At 35.7% G+C, this 23,899-nt stretch overlaps 1 protein-coding gene across 1 annotated transcript; it reads right to left on the bottom strand.

The window, feature by feature from the left end:
* Positions 1 to 401: 401 nt before the first annotated feature.
* On the bottom strand, positions 402 to 23,007 carry LOC141817245 (protein REDUCED CHLOROPLAST COVERAGE 1-like). The gene is given in 25 exon segments (XM_074704927.1): positions 402 to 661; positions 2,124 to 4,659; positions 5,547 to 5,637; positions 6,362 to 6,474; positions 6,587 to 6,718; positions 8,668 to 8,851; positions 12,912 to 13,045; positions 15,160 to 15,266; positions 15,369 to 15,468; positions 15,549 to 15,641; positions 15,715 to 15,780; positions 15,782 to 16,033; positions 16,133 to 16,234; positions 16,338 to 16,400; positions 18,018 to 18,558; positions 18,660 to 18,817; positions 18,929 to 19,453; positions 19,980 to 20,021; positions 20,242 to 20,373; positions 20,455 to 20,522; positions 20,610 to 20,963; positions 21,660 to 21,732; positions 22,088 to 22,180; positions 22,479 to 22,543; positions 22,632 to 23,007. Coding segments are annotated over 24 exon segments (5,865 nt in total). The 5' UTR covers positions 22,693 to 23,007; the 3' UTR covers positions 402 to 661; positions 2,124 to 2,343.
* Between the last annotated feature and the right edge of the window lie 892 nt (positions 23,008 to 23,899).

Raw genomic sequence — 23,899 nt, 5'->3', positions numbered from 1 at the left:
ACTTCACCGAGATTCGACCTTTGCCCACTGCAATAAATCTGTCCCCCAATAACTAATTCAACTATGCCCCAAAAACAGTAACTACACAACCAAGATTGTGTACAAGGTGAATTGACATATCATCGTAATAATACGAGCATTGATACAATATGCCTGCAAGATATGCATATCAGATACGATTGTTTCACTCTATTCTTCAATGATGGAATGCTTCTCCTTACTAGTGTGTGTGAAGTTATGATACTAATAAAAGATGGGTGGTAAAGAAACAGCTGATCATGGTGATAATGGAAGGTGTAGAGTTGTTAATATGTGGATAAGGTTTTTTGTTGTTGTTGTTGTTGTTTGCTTGGTTCATCAACCGTATTTATCCCAATTAGTTAAGATCAACTACCTGAATCTTGACCCTCAACAAGCAAAAGCCTGGATTATTAATAATATTAAATATCAAACAGGCATTTATTAGTACATTGACTAATGAAATTGAAACATAAACAAGTTCCAGCTCAATAAAAATAGTATTCTGAAGATCTACCTAACAATAAACAGTAGACCTTCAAGAGTAGCAGTACATGGATGGAAGCACAAGTATTCCTTGTTGTATCTCATCATTGTCTTGTTTGACTTCGTTGCCGGTGCATGAGGAAAATTTCAGCATCCCCTGTAGATTTCATGTAGATAAAACTTTCCAAAATATTCTAAATGTTCTTCTGTGCCAAGTAATCAAAGAAAAGAGCTCCAAAAAACTAGCAAAAGAGTAAAATAAAACAAAGTAACTACTCAAGTAAATGTTGAGTGAGTTCTCTTTGAAAGCTACTAACTAGAATTGTAGTCTTGCAGAACCAAACGAGCATGCTCCCATTGTGTTTACACTGGTTAATTAATAAGGAACATCTCTTTCGTTTAATTAGCTCCCTGACCGTTGTGCTTTACCATCTAATGTACATAATTTCCCATCCCGATGCTACTACTAGCCCACCTTACCTGAAAATGTGATTCTCCTTTTGTTTAATATTTTTTAGGTAAGCCTTTGCCTTCGGTTCCCACTATAACAATTTAAACACTACCATGAAGGGCAGCAGAATCTTACCAAAAATCAAATAATAAAAACGTTTTTTTAATCAGCATTACATTTTTAATAACTTAGCACTAAAATCTTGGACAGTTTGCAGTGTCATAATCTACAGGTGACTAAGATGAACAACTACCTTAGCACCGTGAAACACCAAGCACATTGAAAGTATGACAAGAAAAGATTTCTTATGTTCATAAAATTTGAAAATGAAATCAAGTTCCTATAGCCGACACTAGAAGACAAGCAGGTATAAACACAACTTCGTTGAATGCAAAATACTTGTAAAAGAAAAGGTTCAAACGTAGTTGACTTAAGTTTCATGCCACATCTTGACACATACCATTGTTGGGATATTGAGAATGTATATTAATTGATGGAAATGACTATAATTTTGATATTAAGTTTACAGAAATTTGACTTGGATATTACAAGAACAAAATTAAACTTTGTATCTTTCAACTAGATAACCAAAGTAAAACAAATGACCAGAATTAGAAAACAATATGATAATTTTTAAGAAATCATTAGCATTTCCACTAGGCAAGCTTGTAAACTAGCCCAACATGTCAGACAGCCAGACAATTATTAATATTAACCACGAGTCAAGAAATAGCAAGAGGCTTCTGAACCATGAGGCAAGCCATAATTTGTGGTTATCTCATTCAGTAAAATAAGGTGAAACTGTCTTTATACGATTGACCAACCAAAGTTTGACCTTGATAGTGAAATAGTATGCAAAACAATTGTGTACAGATGCTTTTAACTAATTGCCAAGTTGACTGAAGTTTGGACAACTTACAACATACAGAACCTAGGTGTATGCAGCTCCTGAAAGAACTAGCAGGCTACTCCTAGTTAAGATAAAATCTAAATTTCTGAATCTTGGTCAGTCTTGTGCCGAATAGAATAGTGAACTAGTGTGATCACCATTGGTTTCTAAATATCAAAGAGATGTGTTGCTTTGTGGTTAAAGTAAATGCAATGGAACAAAAACTCATTATAACTGTTTTGACAATTAAGATGAGTAACATCATTAACAGATAATTACCTGCCTCAGACAACGAGATCATACATCCCTTCTTATCCCAATATCTCATCTACCAAAATTTGGTTCATCTTTTTTTATTAAAAGGCAGTGCCAGAAGAATTCCAATAAAACTGTCAGATCACATAGTCAAATAATCTCAAGTTGTTGTGGATTGAAGAATAAGAAATCCTTTTCAACCACTTGGCAACTGAAATCATGATGGGTTTTCTTTCTTGTGTGACTAACTGGCATTAACATTCTTGCTGGAAGACATGATTTCTGGTTTTGCCATGTTACTTACTCTTACTACTCTGCTACAAATAACTTTGAATGATTGTGATTCATAAGGTCTATTGAACAGACTTATAGGCAGTCTTAATGTCTGTCTACGTCGGCGTCGACCTTTGATGTATAAGCTAAGCCTCCCCTGGTTCTCATTCTTTCTACTACTTCCGTTGGCATCCGTTGAGGCATCATGTTGTGTGTCTTCTCTTAGATCTGTTCCAGAATTCAGTGGATCAGTAATTGTATCACTTACCTGTGATTCTTCCAATTCATGTTTCTCTAACCAGCTTACTTCCAATGGCTTGCTAGCCTCTACTACTTCGATAACTTCATCATTCGCTGCAGTTCTTTTTCCATTTTCATTATTGCTGTCTGACTGACAATTTGTGCTAACACCAGTGCTTATATCAGATGTTATCGCTGGTGCCAATATGGGTTTGGCAATAGGATTCAGAACAGGTGGCAAACAAATATCTACTGGATGGCTTCCAGACCATACAGATCCTGGTACAAACTCAGGTGCATTTTGACCAACGTTGCACTGCCATGGATAACAATCTCCATGAAACATGTTGCATTTCATACCAAAAGTGGAATTGGGAACGACTGGAGGTTGGGTGTATGGTGGATACATTAGTGGGAAAGTATGAAGGATGTTAAGAGGTCTAGGAGAAGAAGGATAAAGAAGATGAGGTGAGCTGCATATGGGAGACCTTGGTGAGATCATGGCTGCCTGTGTAGCATGAAGGCTAGTACTCAAAGGCCATGGGGTAACCGCAGGAATAGCACCACTAGGAGGAAGACCAATACTTACAGGAACGGGACTAAGTACAGGGGCAGGAGATGGATTAAATGGCATAGCAAAGGCAGACAGCTTTTTGGAGGGGATTTCTGTCCCGTCATTGATACTAATCGGTGATTGGACTATTGAATCAGCGGTACAAACTTTCTCAGAGGTGTCATTGTCAACATTTTTGAGATCTTGCTGGACACTAGAGTCTGAAGTGATTTGAGCAATGCTACAGGAGGCTTCCTCACTATTTCCTTCACTTTCAGCAATGACAAGGCACTCTAATGTTTCCACAGATGCATTTCTAGGTGAATTAGGACTGCAATTGGCATTTCCTTGAACTTCTTGAATCTCATGATCAAGTACAGTACTCTCAATGTTATTATTTATCGGCAATCTTCCACTAGATGCCACCTCTAATCCAGAAGATAAAGGTTCTACAGGACTATCCATATCACAGTTTTTATTTCTTCCTTCTTCCTTCTCAACTTCAACTTTTCTAACTGAGTCTAGAACCTCTTCCTTAACCAAGTCCTCTTGGTCCATGCTAGATATCTCAGGTAACTTATAAGAATTTTCATGTCCCACAAATGAAACTGAATCCTTAACTTCTGGTACAGTGCTTCCAACAAAACTCTCCTGCGTTGATGACATATCATCCAGAGATTTCCAACTCTGAATCTTGGCAATGGTTCCTGGAGGTGCCAATGCTACATCTTTGTATGATGGAGAGTTACACAGCCCAAGGACTTGATTGTAAGGCTCAGGGATACTATTTTCCTGGTTATCATTGTCTACAGGGAATGACTGAGAATCTATGACTGCCATTTTTTCAGAAGCACTCCTAGGTTTACTTGAGTTCTCCTGATTGGTGGATGAAGGCAATGTCTTGACCCTGTAAGTAACAGCTCTGTATACCTTCCGACTAAATTTGATTCCTGGTGACTGAACTTTCTTGCTAACATCCTCATTGATGTTTCCAGGAACCACAGTTCTTTTTCTTAGCAAGTAATACCCTTTGCTCAAATAAGAGGATTGTTTCCTCGATTGCACCATCTCGTTAGGAACACTATTCATTTGGTGATTGTAGGACCTCCTAATATTTGTATACTGATGCTTGATTTTTATTCGCTGGAATGAACCTCCAGTGGACCTTGGTCTTTGAACAGATTGCCAACCATTTTCTACCTCTGTATTTGCCTCGCTGACACCTTCACTAATTGAATTGAGATTCTGCTCTTCTGTCTCCACAAATTGTTGAGAACCTGCTAACTGTTTTCTGCTAACTTCTTCACATTTAGACTGTTGAGAAATTGCTAAATGTTTTTCAATAACAGCTTGTTCATGGCCTGTATCAATGATTTCATTATCAGGAATGTCAGTGCCATCTTTCACCAGTTTCACATCATCTGCAAGATTTTGGTTTTGTTGTTTGGATGATGAATCAGCAACATTCAAATTCTGAGAAGATAGCACTTTGACCTGAGTAGGTAGAAAATTGAGTTGCTAGGACTCGGAAACAAATTATAAATGAGCTAAATTTCTTTTAACTCTTAAATTTCAAGAAATATAAATCCAAGGTAAATTGGTCTTTTACCATAAAAAAATTGACAATGCCCATCAAACATGTTCAACAAATATAACCAAAGTTTGAAAATATTCTGGAATAAAGAACTAAAAGTAAGCATCTGACTAAAATGAATGATATATTTATGATACCTTATTCTAAGAGCACTCATAAGAATTTTTTAGGATTCCAAGGTGACTTTCAGTGAAATTTAACCAATAATTTTACAAAGGTTTGAGGGTATTCTAGAGTACAAAAAATAAAATAAGCATCTGCCCAAAATGAATGATATAATTACAACACCTTATAAATCTAAGAACACCCATAAACTGGAATTTTGTAGGACACAAACGTTAAACATTAAGAAAAATCAAGAGTGGCTAAATATAAGATTTTCTCAAGAATTATGTTTGGAAAAAATCAACATAAGTATACAAGTACAACACAAGGAACCTTTGTTATTCAGACAAAGGAATATCAAAGTGTTAAGAGCTAATTATACTCCTAAGTTGGACTTCCAGACTATGGACAAAATGTTCTAAAGCACAAGGTACTATGCAACATGCTCATGTTCTTGATTTGATGCTCATAAGCAAGGCAGGCATGGTGAAGGATATGTATGCCCAAGTAATCAATAGATAGATGAATGTGAACACCAAACAAACATCAACATATTGAATCCACTATTACATCAAGCCAATATAGTTTTAGCAACATCATTTAAAGTCATGCAGGTGACTAAGCATTATCATAATGACTGTTCTTTATTGACGAATGAGAACAAGATGACTTGTCAACAGACCTTCCACCCCAGATTTTTTCTTTTCAGTAACTCAGCCTCCTTTGCTTTATCATCTTGATTGGGGTCGATATAATCAAGAAGATCAGACACACTGCAAGCAGAATAGACACTAGTGATGATTTCATCATATTTTCTTGGGGGAGAAACAATCAAAGACATTCTTTGTTGGATTAAAAACAGTGCATTTATCTCAGGGAGAACCTCTATTTTATCTGAAACATAATTGGGTCACTCCCTGCCTGGTTCTTTTATCAAAAAAGTACCTCTTTGCTACTTAATTCCTCTTCTATAGAATTAGATGGTTTCTCAAAAGAATTATATATAGTTTAACAAATGTCCAAACAGCTTCAGATAATCAAATTCACCAAAATAATTTATATATTAGCTAGGAGTTACAAGATATCAATACTGAAAATAGTTTACCTTGGTTTAGTTTTTAGTTGAATGTGACAATCAAATGTTTTCATTAAACCACTAATTTGTCTTTCCTTCAAAGGTAAGACTAACCATTTTATCGATCACATGGATATTGAATGTAAGTTGACAGAATTTTGCTGTAGACCTTTTAAGAAATTATGGAATTTCTGAAAAATAACTAATTTTTGCATAAAAGGAATAAGGTAAAAGACAGTGTGCTATTTTGATTTTAAAAAAACAAATGCATCTCATGTGATAAATGCCTAAATATTAATTCAAGATAAACACATGCTATACTACAAAGGACTTTCATTGGCAGTGCATTCATATCTGAGAATGTTCATGCTCAATGACTGCCATGGAGTATGTTGGAATAATTATTTCAATTGTTGTAATACCTTAGGTGACCTTTGCTGGCAATAGATGCATCCAGCTTCCGCATACCACTCCGAGCAGCTTCTTGCTGCTCAATAGCCTTTGACTCAAAGTACTCAAGCCAGGCAGCAGCATCCTACGAAATCAAATGACAGTTTCACAGACAAGAGATTGATGCCGTAAAAAATTTAAAAAGGTAGAAGAAATAAGCTTTACAAGGTATCACCACATATAGACACATAAATTACCTGAGTACGCAAGTCATCTGGACCAAGCTTTGCTCTAAGTATTTGCAGTGTTGTTTGCTCATGTTGAACACTCAAAGGATATGCTTCCATTAAGGACAGTGCAATAGCTATAGCATGGTAACTTGCCGCAGTCTGATAAATGATGTAAAAGCAAAACTTGTTATATTGAGCAATGATAATAGAATTTAAATTAATCAAGAGACTTGAGGAGAAAGGTAGCAGTTATGATCAACCAAATCTAACTTCTGTTCAAACATATGAACTGGAAAGTGAATTTGGTCGCTTGCAGTTCTTTTGAAAGGCCTTCATAGTACTGGTACATAATGCAAAAACACTATTAAAATGGAGGCCCCCACCAACTTGCCCAATTCAGGCAATCGTGCTTTACACCATCCACATTTCAGGATAAGGATAGGATGGACAAGTAGAAACAGCAATCTAGGTGAAGCTGGGCAATGTTACAAGAACAGCATAGAATTTTACATCTTGTCTTGCCCAGCCAATTTTTGCCTAATACTTTTATTTTCAGCCACTGTCACGCAGATGAGCAATCACCCAAATAGGGGCCCTTGTAATGGGGATGCCTAAACAAGTCACTATATCATAAATTCGTAAATAAGGCCCACCATCTCATTAAACTCAAATACCCTCTACTTTTGGAAATGTCTTGATTTCTTTGAATCAAGTAAATAGCTTGAGTGACAGGAAAAATAATCCAAAAACAAAATAAATGTCTCTTTAATTTTATGAGTAAAATTTATTTTTCAAAAATTTTAAATTATAAAATTCATCAATTTTGATCAGTCAAGCTGTCCAAACAGCTTAAATGACTAAAAATATTCAAAATATACAAAAATAGAAAGGAAAATACCCATTTAATTATATATAAAAACCTATTTTAAATTTGTAAAAATAAAAAATTAATTAATTTCAATTAATGAAGTTGTTCTGTGAAAGTACCTGACTGATTGACTAACTGAAATAATTAAATTTTTCAAAGAAAAAATTTTAAAAATAATAATACCTATTTTGATTTAATTGACATTCAACTTTAAAAAATAAATTGAATTGATATTTATCCTTTTTCAAAAAAGAAAGTTATAATTTAGTTTTTCAAATTTCAACCAATTTATTTGTTTCAACCAACAGCATAACGAAATAAATTGATTAATTTTGGCCATTCTTGATTTATAAAATATTTATGAATTATTTTAGTCCATTTATTTTATTTTATTCAGTGAATCCCTCTTCATTTTTTTCTAAAAAAAATCTAATTTTAAAAAATAATAAGGCAAATATATATATATATATATATATATATATATATTATATATTTTTTTTTTGTTTGTTACAGGCATTTATTTTTAAAGACAAAAAAATAATTGATTTAGTTAATTTCAATCAATCAAGCTATTTTGCCCAAACAACTTGATTGATTGAAATTCATTGAATTTTATATATTTAATTATTTGTAAAAAAAACTTTTAAAATCAAATAGACATATGCTTCCTATTTTAAAAGAAAATATCAAACTTTTTCAGTCAATCAAGTTGTTTTGCCCAAACAGCCTGATTCAAAAAAGTCATTTTCAAATCGAAGAGTATTTTAGTCCAAAGATATGAGAGGGGCTTTATTTTGACATTTTTGGAACATAGGGGTCCTCTCTTTCAGCATTTCCCCATTACCAGGGGCCCTACCTATTTAGGTAATTGCTTCAATTCCATATAGTTTTCATTACCCATGAAGCATGGACAGAGAAGAGAATTTTGTGCCTTAAGATGAAGCTACCCTTCTAGGGTTGGCGGAGAACAGAACTCAAGTTCTATTCCCGCTATCATCGCTAGGCACTGGAATATGGAGTAAAATTAAATGCAAGAAAAGCAGCCTAACCTGAACCTATGAACCGTATGGACTTTATTAACACCAGATGAATAGTACATTGTGCAAGTCATGCCAGCTGGAAATATTTACTAATTATTTGTGGGATTTATTGCATCAACCAAATGTTTTAAAACCATAAGTGCAGACAAATTATTTAAAAATTACAAGAAAAAAGAGACAAATGAAAAACAAGAACAAACCTGAATGTGGTCAGGACCAAGTAACTTCTGATTACATTTCAAAGCTTTATGAAGATATCTAAGTGCCACATGCACATTTCCCAGGCCTTCCTCCATCATAGCCACATTAATATATGTAGCAGCTGTGTTTGGATGAGATGGTCCACAAGTAAGATGCAAAAGATACAACGCGCGCTTCACATACCTGAACATTAAACAAAATTATGTATAGAAGATGGTAAGCAACATGTACTGGAAGCATGGTCACCGTACATTCTACACCTATTAAAATCTACTAGCTAGTATAAGTTATAACAGAGTATCTTAAAAACCACTGACTTTTTTGCATGTCAATCCTAGTGCTTGCATTTATGTGGAGCTAACCAAAAGGTGGTTATTCATTTAGCTATTATTTCTGTTAACAAAGGAAATATATACAAACAGTAAAAAGCATCAGAAACATATCTAATGTTGGAACCTCAAATATTAACTTCTATGTTCTTTCAGTAAACAAATTGTAAGTCGTATATTGTAAACATTGAAATCTACTGCTAGTAGCTAGTATAAGATACAACAAAGTATCTTAAAAAACAATCATTTTTTGGTGCATCAATTTTAATGCTTGCATTGACATTGAGATAACTAAAAGGTGGCTATTCATTTATCTACTATGTCCATTAATAAAGGAAATACATTCAGACAGTGAAAAGCCTCAGAAACATATTGAATGTTGGAACCTCAAATATTAACTTCTAGATTCTTTCAGTAAAAAAAATACAACTTTGTTAGGATGCATAAAACATCATTCATCATCAAATTACAACTTTGTCAGAATGGCAAAGTACTGATAAGAATTTAAGTCAGGTCATAGTGACAAACTTCAAGCATTCTGACAACCATGGCAGACAACAGACCTACGTATGACATCCAATTTTATGACCATGGGAGAATAAGACTGTGTTTACTTGAGTAAAGGGAGAGGATAGGATGGGAGAGAGGAGGTGAGGAGGGTAGTGAAGGTAAAGAAATCCATCAATGATGTTTATTTGGGACAAAAAAGTAGGTAAAAGAAAATTGATGAAAATATCTTCACCAATTGTTCATACCTCGAGCTTCCCTATTGGAATCCAAGCCATCATTGCTTACTCTCGAGCCCATGTCAACCTCTGGCTTGCCATCCACACCCTGATCAAGCACCAGCAATAACACCCAAGCCACTACTTGTTAATGACCTCCTACCTCATCAACCTCCCCGGATCACGCCCCAAGGCATCAAATAATGTACCAAAACATAGACTTGAACATTCAAGACAAACACTTCCCCCTCTTCATAGTTATTATAACTAGACCAAACTAGCACTTCGACCAGAAGAAATCAAAACCAAGTCTCCTGTTGAATGGGTTCCATTCACAGATCAGAGTTAAGAAAAACCAGCCAAAAACTGGTTCAATGGCTGATTGTTTGAAAACCGGAAAAAAAAAACAGGTTCTTAAAAAATCGGCCATGTTTGGTCATTGGTCTAAATGAGCATGTCGGAGTGAAAAATAAAGAATATGAGAGGATGCATGAGGGTTATGTGTTTGGAACAAGAAATAAAGAAGGAAAAACTATATTAGATCTTGCGATAGCATATAACCTTATACTAGCTAATACGTTTTTTAAGAAAAGAGAAGAACACTTGGTCACGTTCAAAAGTGAGAATGATAAATCGCAAATTGACTTTCTTATGCTTAGGAAGAAGGATAGAAAGATTTGTAAAAATTGCAAGGTTATCCCTAGAGAAAACTTAACTATCCAACATAGGTTAATAGTATTGGATATACACCTCCAGCATAATATCAATAGAAGGAAATATACACATGAATCATAGAATTAAGTGGTGGAAGTTAAAGGATGAGAAGCAAAACATATTTAAGGAGAAGGTAGGAGTATAAGTATTAGGTGAAATATACAATAACTCTAATACGACATGGGAAAAGATGGTATTAAAGTTGAAAATAATAACCGAGTGTACTCGGTAAGTCAAAGGAGCATGCACCACCAAGTAAGAAATCTTGGTAGTGGAATGAGAAAGTACAAGTGATGTAACGGATAATTATTGAATCCGTTGATTTGCGCACAAATAATGGAAACAATCTTCTACAATCTATTGATTTGAAGAATACTAAGAGATAGACAACCAAAGTCGATGTTTGGAAAGAAGCGGCGCGGCTGCAAATTCTTATTGATAAAAAACTATCTCAAAAATAACTAAATAAATAATTTAAATAGACTCAAACCCTAACCTTATGAATGACGAAAATAACCCTAAAATTCTAACTCGATAAAATACTAAAAAAAATTAAAATTGCTTTTGTTCCCCCATCATTCTCCCCAAGGTGGAGAAAATTCGCCCTCGAATTGTTGGTCATATCATCATCAGAAGCATTGCTAGAAGTGTCAAGTGGTAGCCCAGAAGGAAGATCCTCTAGCATTAACTCGGCGACATCTAGCAGCTGCTGCGCTTCTGCGGATAAATCGAAGTCAATTGAAAGCATCATGCTTCTATTAGTGGTGCTCCTAGCAAATGTTTCTTAGAGGCGGATTGACTCATGTAAGAAGTGTTGGGTTATAAGGGTGCAAACATAGTCCTATATTTAAAACACATGGAAAAGATCAGGGTTTAAAAGGATAGAAGATATCTCCATTTGGTATGAGGCATTTTGGGGAGAGCCCAAGAACAAAGTCATGAGGGCTTAGGCCCAAAGTGGACAATATCATGACATTGTGGAGATATTTTGATTTCATCGGTACTAACAAGTGAATTAAGAGGACCAGACACCAAGCAGAAAGTCCTAATTGCGGCTAGGCAGGAAGTCCTAATAGGTCGGGTGGACCGAGGGGCAAGAAGTCCTAGTAGGTCGGGTGGACCGAGGGGCAGAAAGTCCTGGTAGGTCGAGGATTCAGACATCAAACGGTGGCTTTCTGTTTGAGAGGGGCTGTGGTCTTTTGTTTGAGGGGGGATTGTTGGGTTGCAAGAGTACAAACATAGTCCCACATCTAAAACACATGGAAAAGATCATAGGTTTAAAAAGATGGAAGATATCTCCATTTAATATGAGGCCTTTTGGGGAGAGCCCAAGAACAAAGTCATGAGGGCTTAGGCCCAAAATGGACAATATCATGATATTGTGGAGATATTTTGATTCCATCAGTACTAACATTATCTAGTTCGATTAATTTCTATGAGTTTTTGTTGTAATTAATAATTTAATATCTCATGACTTTTTGTTGTAATTTAATTTATTTTACTAGGTCATCATGTGTAGTTTGTAGTTTGAATGCAAGTTATACATTTAGTTTTGCTATCAAATAGTTTGATCATTTATTTTGAGACATGATTGAAGATTTATTTTCAATTGTCACCAACTTTTATTTGAGTAGAAGAATATATTGTTTTGTTGAAATTTACAGTTAGGCAATGGATCTAGGTCAGCTTAACTAATGGGCTCGGTCAGGTCAATATTCGGGTTGACAATGGATTGACTGGTTGATCCACTAGTTCAACCACTAAACTAGTGACCCAGAACTCATCCAGTTTGATCAAATGGTTCAATATTTATAACTATGCCCCTCATTGTAGTAAAGATGTAGTTTCCTCTTGGTTCTTTAAACAATATGACGTGTACAAATTCTGTGGATCTACATTCTTCTAGGTTTTTTAGGGCAATATATGCCGATATCAAATTTTTTACTCTATAGATATAATCACTCTGCCCAAATCAAGGGATTTTTGTATCATAAATCATTTTTTGCCATAGTAGAAAACTACAAGTATTACACGTTCGATAGTTTCTAATGTACTCTTCAATATTGTACTTGCTAGTGTGCTTCTTTCCAACACAAAGAAAAGAAAGAGTTCTTCCTGGCAGTGCCAATGTCAAGTTGTCAGCAACATTTTACCAATGCATTATCCTAGTTTACTGACAAATGTTTGTACTTGTGTGTCATTTCATGAAGATAACCTTGTTCGAAAGTTTCAACAAAAACGACTGAAATTTTTGTCTCCCTCTGTTCTGAAGCTGAACTGAGCTTAAGAAGTATTTACTCAATTCTGATAGACAACACAGATATGATGTGTCACGAGATAAGATAACAGTGGTTAAAGCACCCATTGTAGTTTAAGAAGCCATACAGATGTCTACCATAGATACGGAGAGGAGCTTGGGCATTACAAAGAAAGCAAAAATCCATAAAGTGTGAAACAGATATCACTGGAACTTACTTTAGTGCCAATTCAGTGTGTTGAAGTCGGTAATAAAATACAGCTAAATCGCCATAGCTCTTCATTGTGTCCGGATGATCCAATCCAAGATCCCTCTCATTAATATCCAATGCCTTCTGCTGATATGTTGTAGCCTAAATGTTGCAAAAACTCAGTTGACTCCCATTAAAAATATGAGAACAAGTTGTAAAGTCTCAAAATCAAGGCATCAATGATCACCATGTACATCTGAGTGATAAAAAAAATCATAACAGCGATGGCCAAAAAACAGAGACATAATATTCATTTTTGAAGCAGAAAAAAGTTGATTGAACGTTTTGTGTTGTCTCTTGATCAAGATATGTAAATTCGTACCCATTCAATGTGCAATTGAACCACTCTATATGACATATGTCCTATGATCTTGCATTTGTGGCCTATATTTACCTATATTTAATTTTAATTAATAAATACATAATTGTACAACAGTATGAATAATGAAATATTTTACATAATTCAAATAAAAGATAATTTTACCTCTACCATTTAACATATGGAATTATTCAAAGTAATTAATGTAAAAGAAAATTCAGATCCATCACAAAACATATCAATCAACTTACAGATCCATATAGGAGAAAATTTTCTATCTGCCTTAAGATAAGAAAATGCATATAACCTATCTAATGCTTTAGGAAAACATAGTTGCATAATGAAACCAATTTGAGACTAAAAAATTCCACAAGATCATGTATAAGAAAGAATATATCTAACAAAATATTATCATTACACTGAACAAAATATAATCATTAAATTTCTCATCATCACAAACCTTGTTCCTCATTATTTCTCATAACATTAGTACTAAAGGCCAGTTTGATTAAATCAGAATTCATTTCCATGTATTTGACTTGATTAACTTGATCAACTCAACCACATAAGAGCATGTGTATTGGCTCAACTAGACAACATATTGGTCTGCATGCTGCATAATCAACAGTGTTACTTATAGAGTGCCTTTCCAATTTGAATTTTGAACCATATATAAGGTACCTTAGATAATGATGATGACCTTCAGTCTATATGGTTATGCAGACGGTGAGTGCTTAAAGGCTCCCAATGTCAGCTTTGAGAAAGCTGGTGAAACAGCTGAGTTCTCTACTTAGAAGTTGGTGTACTTCAAAGAAAATACAATGAGTCCTACTCATATAAATGCAATGTTCAAATTGAATAATGATCTATCTAAACTTTTTTTCCATTCATAATACCCTAGTACCTTCTATGTTGCATGTAGATAATCGTAAGAGTTAACACCCAGGAGGGAAGCCCAATGCAACCTATTCCAAGGCACTTAGGTGGGTAACCTACTGGTACTTTGGCCATGCCCGAGTTGATTTCAATAATTAACCAAGAGCAAATCCTGCTCTCTCAGATGGCAAAGAGAGGTGAAAACTCTTGCACTCTCAACCACCCCTCAAGTGGACCAGAGCAGTAACCTAATCACTCGATCCACATGCTATAGGTCAATCATGTAGGTGGCATTCATACCAATGTTAGGGCCTAAGATGGAAGTCCAATCTAACCGAAAATGCTGAGGCACTTAGTAGAGAGCCTCCTGGCACTTGTGCATCACCAAGCGAAGTGCAGTTAACCATATGGGACTAAGAATGAGTGCAGCTTACGCTATTAACCAGGGTGGAGCTAGCAGTGGACCCTACAATCTCAATGCCAACCAAACATACAAACAGCTATGAAGACCATATTTAGCACCAGATGCATGTGTTGTTGTGATTGAACAGAACATTTATTGACAATACCAAATCAATAATCAATTTTCATTGCATAAATATGAATTCATGTCCAGCATTTCTGGGAAGGATGATACCTTGGGCGCTTTTCAATATAATACATAATCTAATAATTGGCATTATTTTTTATGAGAATATTCAATCTCTTGATGGATTACAATAGACATGTGCTTAGATCAGGAAATATAGCTCCCAAAAAAAACTGCACTGTAATCTGCTTCATCAAGCAGATGAATCACACAAATACACTCAAGAATTTTCTCATGCTTAGTGAGAAGGGCAGAGTAATGCTGGTGAGGAAAATTATAAACCACATACAAAATAGATATTAGGTGTTAGTGTTAGATTGGTTGTAGATCAAAAATCTTAATAAATAGTCACAAGTATGAAGCACCAAAAAACTAGACACTTAAATTCCATGAAAGATGGCATTAAGTTGCACACAGAAAATGAAAATCCACCTGATTAAAATCCCCAGTGTGGTATAGGACTACAGCTAAAAGACTGTATGCGCCAGCAGTCATTCGGTGATGAGGGCCACAAACTGCAATTAGTTTTGCCAGAGCCTGCATCCAAATACACTTGCTAGCATGAGAAAATGATACAAAAAGGACTTTGTTTAGCAGGAAATACATAAATGTGTGTGTGTATATATATATATATAAACCCTTTGTCCCATAATTGACAGCATCTTCAAGTTTTCCCTTGTCAAGGGCTGCTTTTGAAGATTCCAGTAGTTGTCGCCCATCTGCAGACGAGCATGCAACTTGCTGCAGAAGATATGAAAGAAATTAAGGCCCATCATTGCATGGAACAATTTTCAGCTGTTAATCAATTTTTTTTGTTTCACCTTGTGAACAGGAACAAGGCTGATGATGTCCAACTTATCAAATGGGAAAGGTGAATCCATATCAAAATCTCTGGGTGCCAGTTCAATCCCCACCTAAGAAGAGTGAAAGTAAGATCAAAAGGAAAATATCATGCACAAGTTCTACAAAGACAAAAATGATAACCACCTTATGGCATATCCCCCTCAAGATGGCATACTTTCTTATATCCTGATAATTTGAGATTGTAAGTTCGCCAATCATATCGCTTCTTCAAGAATAGTGTGAGCCATGCCCAGACCAGGGAATGCACATGGACAGAATGATGTGAAATTTCAGCATCAGGAACCCCAAGGAGCAAGTTAAGAGTTGCAGCAAGTGATATAGACAAATCTCTGGTTTCATAAACAGCAGCAATGACAGCCTGTACAATATGCTTAAAAGCTCTTACTATCATCTCATGCATGCAGAGTGATTGAACATGAGATAGCTTATCTGAAAGCTTGACCTGAACAATAAACATAATAAAAACACAATTTAGCCATATTAGTGCTGAAATTAAAATGTAGGTATATTGAATCTCCTAAAATCTATATGGCTAACTTACAACTTGACCAAGCGAATGCATTCGTAGACCTCTTGTGTGCATGAAATCAGTCAGAGTGCGACCATCAACAGGGGAAAGTTCTAGCGACCCAAAGTCCGAAACCTTTACTTGATACCGAGGCAATTCATACTCGTTAAAGTCATCAAACCACCAAAAATGGAAGCATGAAACAAATGCAAAATAAAGCAATCTTATATGAACCTACCAACTTGGGGAGTGCAACTTCATTGTAATATCTCATTGCCATCTCAGTTAATTCCTGTAGAGACTGATGATGAAAAAAGAGTTAGTTATGCACTACACAAAATTGGTAATTCTCAAATGATTGAAACAAAATCTATGCCGTGTGCGATAGATGGAAAAAGGTACGATGTTGGATTTTTTTTTCCTTCTTTCTTTTTATCCCTGTAGCATTCTGCCTAGAAAACTTATTCTGGAATATTGGAGAAAAGTGTACCCAAATATTCAATTGTTAATAGCGACAAAAGCAAGAGATTGTAGTTATCTATTCATCTAAGAATTTGCTGTCAGTACTTCACATCATCTCTTGTGATCTGAAAGAAAATTAGTCTCTTGTGATCTGAAGAACACACAAGATACAATAAGAAAATTATGACCTAGACTTGAATCCTAAATTATTCAGAACAAGAAAATGGAAAGATTGAACAAATTCACAAAATAAAACGTCAACATAATGCCTGACCTTACAAAGGTTAATACCAGAGTTATAAATATCCTAATCTTATTGGTATCCAGTAAATTAAAGTTGTCTTAGCTGCTTAGTTTACTAATATACATTGATCATAGATACAACTGCAAATCTTTTGTTTGTGTCAGTAAATTTTAGTCTTGACTTCAGGCTAACAAGGGGATTGGAATATTCCTAGTTCAGCAATCTAGATTTCAACCTGCGCAGATATCTTTCCCATCTCTGTTCTTCAAATGAGTTTACTTTTTAGATACAGTAAACATCAACATTGTCCTCTCAAAGTAACCACCTGATTCAGGTTAACCAATTTGCAATTTTCAGTGGATGAGGAGTAATTATCAAGTAGCAAGTCACAAAAGTTCTACTACATGGTAGTCAGATAGTTTAAAAAACAATGCCCATAAGCATACAAATTGTTGCTTGTTGCAGCCAATAAGACTCTAATTTCCATTGGTCAAAGGATAAGTCATAACCCAAAATCAGAACCTTAAAAGGATAGAAATTGTCTCTAACCACTAAAACTGGCCTGTTATTTAAATGTTAAATAAGCAGACATTTGACTGAATAATATTTTATCTTAACTTCGGCATAACTAAATTTAAGATTAAAAAAACAATTCATTCATGTACGATCAGATAAAATCTAAATACAGATACTTTAATCATATCCATGCTCCTATAATAAAATAATCAGACTGAGTTGGCATGTGATGCCATGCTCATGAACATGTGAAAATACATACTTGTAAAATAAGATCAAAAGCCAGAATAAGAATATAGAAATTCAATGCCAAAGATTCTGCTATGATAAAAAATTGATTCTAGAGGTATTTCTGATCTTGAATATTTTGATTAAAGGAATAAAAAATCGAGGTTATCATTGATTAATGAATAAGATTTTGAATTGTGTGCATGACAAACTTCCAGTTCAGATTATTTTCACTTAACTTCTGCATGAGAATCCAAATGGAAATGCAATGGAGAAGAAAGAGCATCTCATTAATGACATAACATGAAAATCATGTAGGATGATGTAAAGAAGCATTCTTGTCTCAATATTGCAAAAAAATTTCTCAAAATTCTGCTGCAACTTTGTTATCTAGAGTTGATAATTTCTGAAGTTCTTAATTTAGAAGACATTAAATAAGCCACCCTAAATCATCTATCCTCTAAGTACCTTCATTTCGAGTCCAACATTAGATTCTTTCAACCGTGTATATGCTGGTTCAGGTAGCAAATCTTTAAGCATGGAAGCTTTCTCAGCTTCTCTGCTTTCCTTCTGATATTCATCAAATGGCATGACCACATTTTGCTTCCCATCAAGGGTCTTAGTAGTTAAATTTTTGTCAGCAGTTGAAGTTTTCTCATCATCAAAATGGGGTTTCTTTGAGGGTCTTTTGAGGATTTTAAAAGACTTCCCAAGGCCTTCCACTTTTATCTCATTTTTACTCTTTTCTCCGGTTTGTTTTTCACTTTTTCCACTTTCTTGTTTCTTGTCCTTCTCACTATTATTCTGATCCTGCAAATGTTGAATCCAACAAGCTCCCAGTTCCCATCTCATGAAGGCATTGCTTCCAATTTTCTCTTCCTCAAGCTTAACTAGACTCTCTTTCAGTAATTTCTCCACAAACATTTGTGCTGCAAAGAGTTCCTCATGTTTTGAGATTTGATCCCTTTTCTCTCGTGATGTATGGCTCTTATGAAGAAGCATTCTGAGACTGAAACGATAGATAATAGTTTCACCATACTAGGCATGTAAATATATTTAACAACATGGGTTCAAAACAAGAAACAAATACATCTATATACCAACAAGAACCTGTTAATGTTCAAAGCATTTGCACCACCATTTGGTTGATCCTTGATTTCAACACCTTGCAAAGGTAAATTCACTTCACTTTCCTCATGGTAATTGACTTTCACAATAGCAATGTAACCACAGTATCGCACAGTAACAACCCCTAAAGTGGAAATATCCTGCAGTTGAAACCCACAAATTTGTTCGTTGACAAAAAAACTTATCAATAAGAGAAATAGATAACGACATAGTTGCCATAAGATTTATTAACAACATACAGGTTCTCTTACATGAGTTGTTGTATTCTCATTGGCAGTGATTCCTTTTAGCAAGTTCCTCTGGATAAGATTCTGGGCATCAATTCCAGTAGCTTTACTCCCATCAATCTTTGTCTCCATTTTACAGCTTGCATCCAAAGCATCTTTGGTGACAGTGATGCTAAAATCTCCGACTGTCTCAAGGTGCAGTATTTTATCCTCCCCTGGTGAAAGTTTGTCTTGATTTTTCTCGATAAGTTGCTTCACTGTTGCAACAGCTCTTAATATTGCAATATCTACAAATAAGCTATGTAGCAAGAATGCTCTCCTGTCACGTATTTGTCTCTCTTCTGTTGTCTTACAAGGCATGGACTTAAGAAAAAGGAATTCATTTACCCAAGGCATACTATCACTCTCAGCATCCCAGGCACATCCACCTCCATTCCCTCCCCATGCTTCATCCTCAGTGGGTAGGGATGGAAATATTGATGGCAACTGAGCAGCAACTGGGGGTACAAGCCATGTGTTTGCACGAAAACCATATGGAAGATTTCCAAACTGAAAGTGAGATGATAGAGCAACTCAAGAATAACAAAACTAAATCCATGGAAAAAAGAGGTATTGTAAACTGTAAGATTCACACACATAATAAACAAACCCCATATGTGCTAAAGTTTTAATATTGCAAGTATAATATAAAATGAGGGCATGCCAAATTCTAAAGTGTTGCAAAGAGTAATCAGACACATTGCAGTTACAGGGGAAAAAATAGATAGAACTACTGGTCAGAATTAGAAGCTCCCAAACAAAATTATGTTTGAAAACCTGGCTGGTTTACTTATTTGATCAAGATGCTCATGGAAAAGTATTTTCGATCATAAATGAATAGTATACAATGGTCAAACTGCAGGTCATGAATTTAATCATACAACAAATTGATATGAAGAGCATAAAGAATGATTTAGGGAGAAGTATAAGTAATAAAATAATAATGTATCACTAAAGCCAAAGAAAGGGGAACCACAGATTTGAAGCCACACACGCACACACACAATGAATCTAACAGGATAGAAAATAAACCAACCTTATTACGTTTTATGAAGGCTTTCATAAGGTCCTCATAAGCCTGTAAGAATGCACCAGGAGGATGAAGTCCATGTTAGAAATTAAAACAACGAACGAGGCATAATTCACTATATGTCCAAAATTATCAAAATCAAATGTTCTAACATTGTTTTGAGAGAAAATGCTCCAGCATTGTTATTTCAACTAATTGCTAGTGATGATTAAAGTAGAAAAACAATTGTTAAAGATGCAAATAAACTGGGAAGAGACGAAAGCCTGACACTGTCAAATGCTCTACTGAGATGTCTCAGGAGATCGACAAGATTGTGGCAAAGCACACGATGCTTCCCGAGACTGTAAAATCCCCTAGCACAAGCCTCGATGATCACAAGCTTCCCGTTACATAGCTTCACCTGACCGAATAACCCAATAACGAACTCAACATGGATCAAATAATTCGCGACAGAGAAGAAGTCAGAGAGAAAAATACGTACTTCGAGGAAGAAGAGATGATCGTCGGATGGACATTCATCCTTCCGAAGACTAGTCGTTCGTCTTATAACTGCAAAATAGGGGTCAACCATAAAAGGAAAACAAAAAGGAAAAAATGTTTGATTCTTAAATCAAGTGGGGGAGAGACTGGACTGACACTGGACGGGAGGGGTGAGATTGGCAAGCGAGAAGAACTCATAGAAGGCTCCCAGACGAGGGCAAGCGCCACTAATCTCCGCCTCCAGATCATCCGACGAATCCTTGGCCGGCGGCGAGGATGACGGAGGCTTCGGTTGCCCCTGGCACTGATGATCCGTAGGGGTCTTCCGGTTTCCAGCAGAACCGGCGCCTCGGACGCTTTTCTTTCCATCCTTTTCGGTGGCGGACGGTGCATCACTGGACGACGGCAACGAGGACGGGGACGGCGGAGGCGGTCCAAAGCAGGTTGTGGAGGAGAGAAGGTCGAGAAGCCGCCGCACGTGCTCAACGGCACGCCCTTCGTCGTAGTCCTCTGCCCATTTTATTACCACAATGAGATTGACTTGCAGTTAACGAAAATAACAAATTTATTAATTAGCTATTAAGATTCTTTTAAAGTTTTATATTTTTTTAACTAAAATTTCTAACCTTTTCGAATTCCATGTCTTTTTAAAATGATTTTTTTTTTAAAAAAAAACATAACACTTCGATACAATAAATGCAATCTGAATTTTTCTTTTCCTCAATTTATTACTTCTTTATTTCTTAAATACTAAAATCATTTAATTATTTCTTAAATTAATTTATATCATTGTTTATTTCTTAAATATTTGATCTTAACGGTAGTAAATTGAAGTTCTAGTGCTTACTGTTTCATTTTTTTAGGATTATTTATTAATGACCTTAAAATAATTTAAATTATCCTCAGAAGATTATTGAGAAGTTCTTTTCGATGTATTTTTTTACTTTAAATATTCTATTGAAATTTAAAATAAATTTGCTAGTCGTGAGGAAAAATAGATTTGGACATTTTTGCAATAAAAAGGCAACTTTATTATAAATATCAATTAAAATACTCATGTTCTTTGCGTTTATATTTTATACATGTTTAATTTTTTGGCTAAAATTCCTAGCGAAAAGAGACAATTATATATAATAATATTAATTGATTTTTTCAACCTTTCAATTTGGTAAATAATCGTTTCTTGAACACTGATATTTTAATTACCTTCAACTAATGCGAGAGTGCATGGTTTGAGTGCTATGACATCCACCGAGTCATTCAGCTTTGCTCCTTTAACCTGAAAAATAATTAATCAATATAATAGGCACTTGTTATATTTAAAACAGATTTTTAAAAAAAAAATTGTGAAATGATTATCTTATATTTATAATTTGTCCATATTTGCATAAAATATATATTATTTTAGTGATATTGTTTGTGATATGTATATATAATGCTTGTTCAACTTTGGCACTCCTTCTGTCAAACAAATTTTATCGACCATTCAAATTTCAATAATGCTAATTATAGTTATATTCTCAAATACGGTACCTATATACTTCCAATTAATGAAACAAAGAAATATGAAAAACAAGAAAAAAAATATATTAATTTATGTGCTATGTGATTTTCAAAAAATTGTTTTTAATTACCTCGTGGGACAAGGAATAATTGGTGATATTGCAAGTGACGGTGTTGACGCAGAGCATCCGCCGCACGTCGATGATTCTATCAGTTGATATTCCCTGCAGCAAACGATTTACAAGGGATAATTATATAGATTTGTCTGCATATGTAGAATATAATTGATATTAATTTTGTCGTTTAATTTGATAGCTGAGTAACAATGAATTATTGTCGATCGAACTCTAATAAAAGAGCAGCATTGATGAAACTGTCAAGTGTTCATTTAATTTCATCCTTTCGCAATCCAGAATTAATGAGTGTTCTTGACTGATCATAAGCCATAAATAGAAATACCTGGAATCAAATTTCAAATTCGAAAACGGAGCAGAGAGAACAAGATCAGAGCAATGGAAAAACCTTCAAGACGACGTGAGACGACTCATCTGGAAGATTCACCCGGACGTCCAAAGCCAGAGGAAGAACTGATGGCCAGCGCTATTGGTCATTGAAAAACGAAATCCAAGGAACAAAGAAAACAATTAAGGAGAAATGGAGCGAGCGTTTGCTTACCTTTCTCATCCTTCTTCTTCCGCTCGCCCTTGCCCTTTCCTCGGCCGCCCCTGGGCGCCATCAGCACCGATCGACACCGCCGCTAGCTCCACTCGCTGCTCCCACTTATCTAGCTAGGAATCGCGCACGGTGGCCAATTATTTCGCATAGATTAGTTAATCTTCTCGCACGAGCACTAGTGAGCTGGATTTCCAATCAGCGAATGGGGGGACGGCGCCGGTCTCGAGTGGAATTAATTAACAAATACTCCATTAGGTGAAGAACTCGGCAACACTAACCAACAGCGAAGAGAATCCTCCGATAGCTAGAGCTCTCGATATGGAATCTAAGCTCCTGGGGGAGGAGAGCAAACCGCCATTAACGAAGCAGCGGAAGGCAGAGGAAGAGGCGAACGGATAGCAGCAGGAAGGGAGGAGGAACGAGGATAGCGAGAGAGAGGGTGATAAGGGAGGAAGGGCGGAGATTTAACGGTCAGATGTAACGTTGCATCATACCTATTCTCACTCTGCGGCTGCTACCCGAGATGTACACACGCATTTCCGCAAGGTTGGTCCCGTCGTCCCGACGTCCAGATGGTCGGGTATGATTGCGCATGGGTACAGCATTTCTTGGGCTGAGTTACAGCCGTTGGATGGTTGAAGGAGGGTGGAGGATGGAAGCGTGAACAAGCAGTGGGATCTGCGGCTAGCTGTTTGTTGCAACTGCTGGGGGGGCGAGGGCGAGGGCGACCGCGAGGAAAGCCGTTTGTTTGGTAGACAGATTTGGATTAGAGGCTTGGAGGTTATCCATTTCTAGGAGAGGATAATGAGAGTGGATGCTTAGAGTTAATGGGTGTCATTTAATTATGTATTAATATAGGTATGTAGCCTCCCACGGGATTATTGATATAGGTGTACCTAAGTGGGTGTTTATCACAACGAGTCTTGGGATCAATTTTCAACGGTATAAAATGCTTCGTTTGATGTCTGACCTTGTTGACTATGATTCGTTACCCTAGTAATTTTATATGATTAGTCCCACGATCATATGTGAGGAGGTAATTCAAGAAACTACGATTGGCCACTACGGAGACGGCATTATCTCGATTTTGCAAAAATTCAATCTTTGTCCACTTCAATAAGTCTGTCCCATAATAACTAACTCAATCATACTCCGAGGATAACTTCATCTTTTACCACAATAAAGACTAGGTAATCATAAATGTAATGTAAGGCTTGGGTATACTTTAAAAACTGAAAACCGATCACTCTCGGATTTAGGGCATTCAT

This window comes from Curcuma longa, chromosome 2 (assembly GCF_044706935.1).
Source record: "Curcuma longa cultivar G26 ecotype Majalengka, Jawa Barat chromosome 2, ITB_CL_G26_1.1, whole genome shotgun sequence".
NCBI lineage: Eukaryota > Viridiplantae > Streptophyta > Magnoliopsida > Zingiberales > Zingiberaceae > Curcuma > Curcuma longa.
The sequence above is the reverse complement of the archived record's forward strand: the minus strand, read 5'-3'. Positions and strand labels throughout refer to the sequence as shown.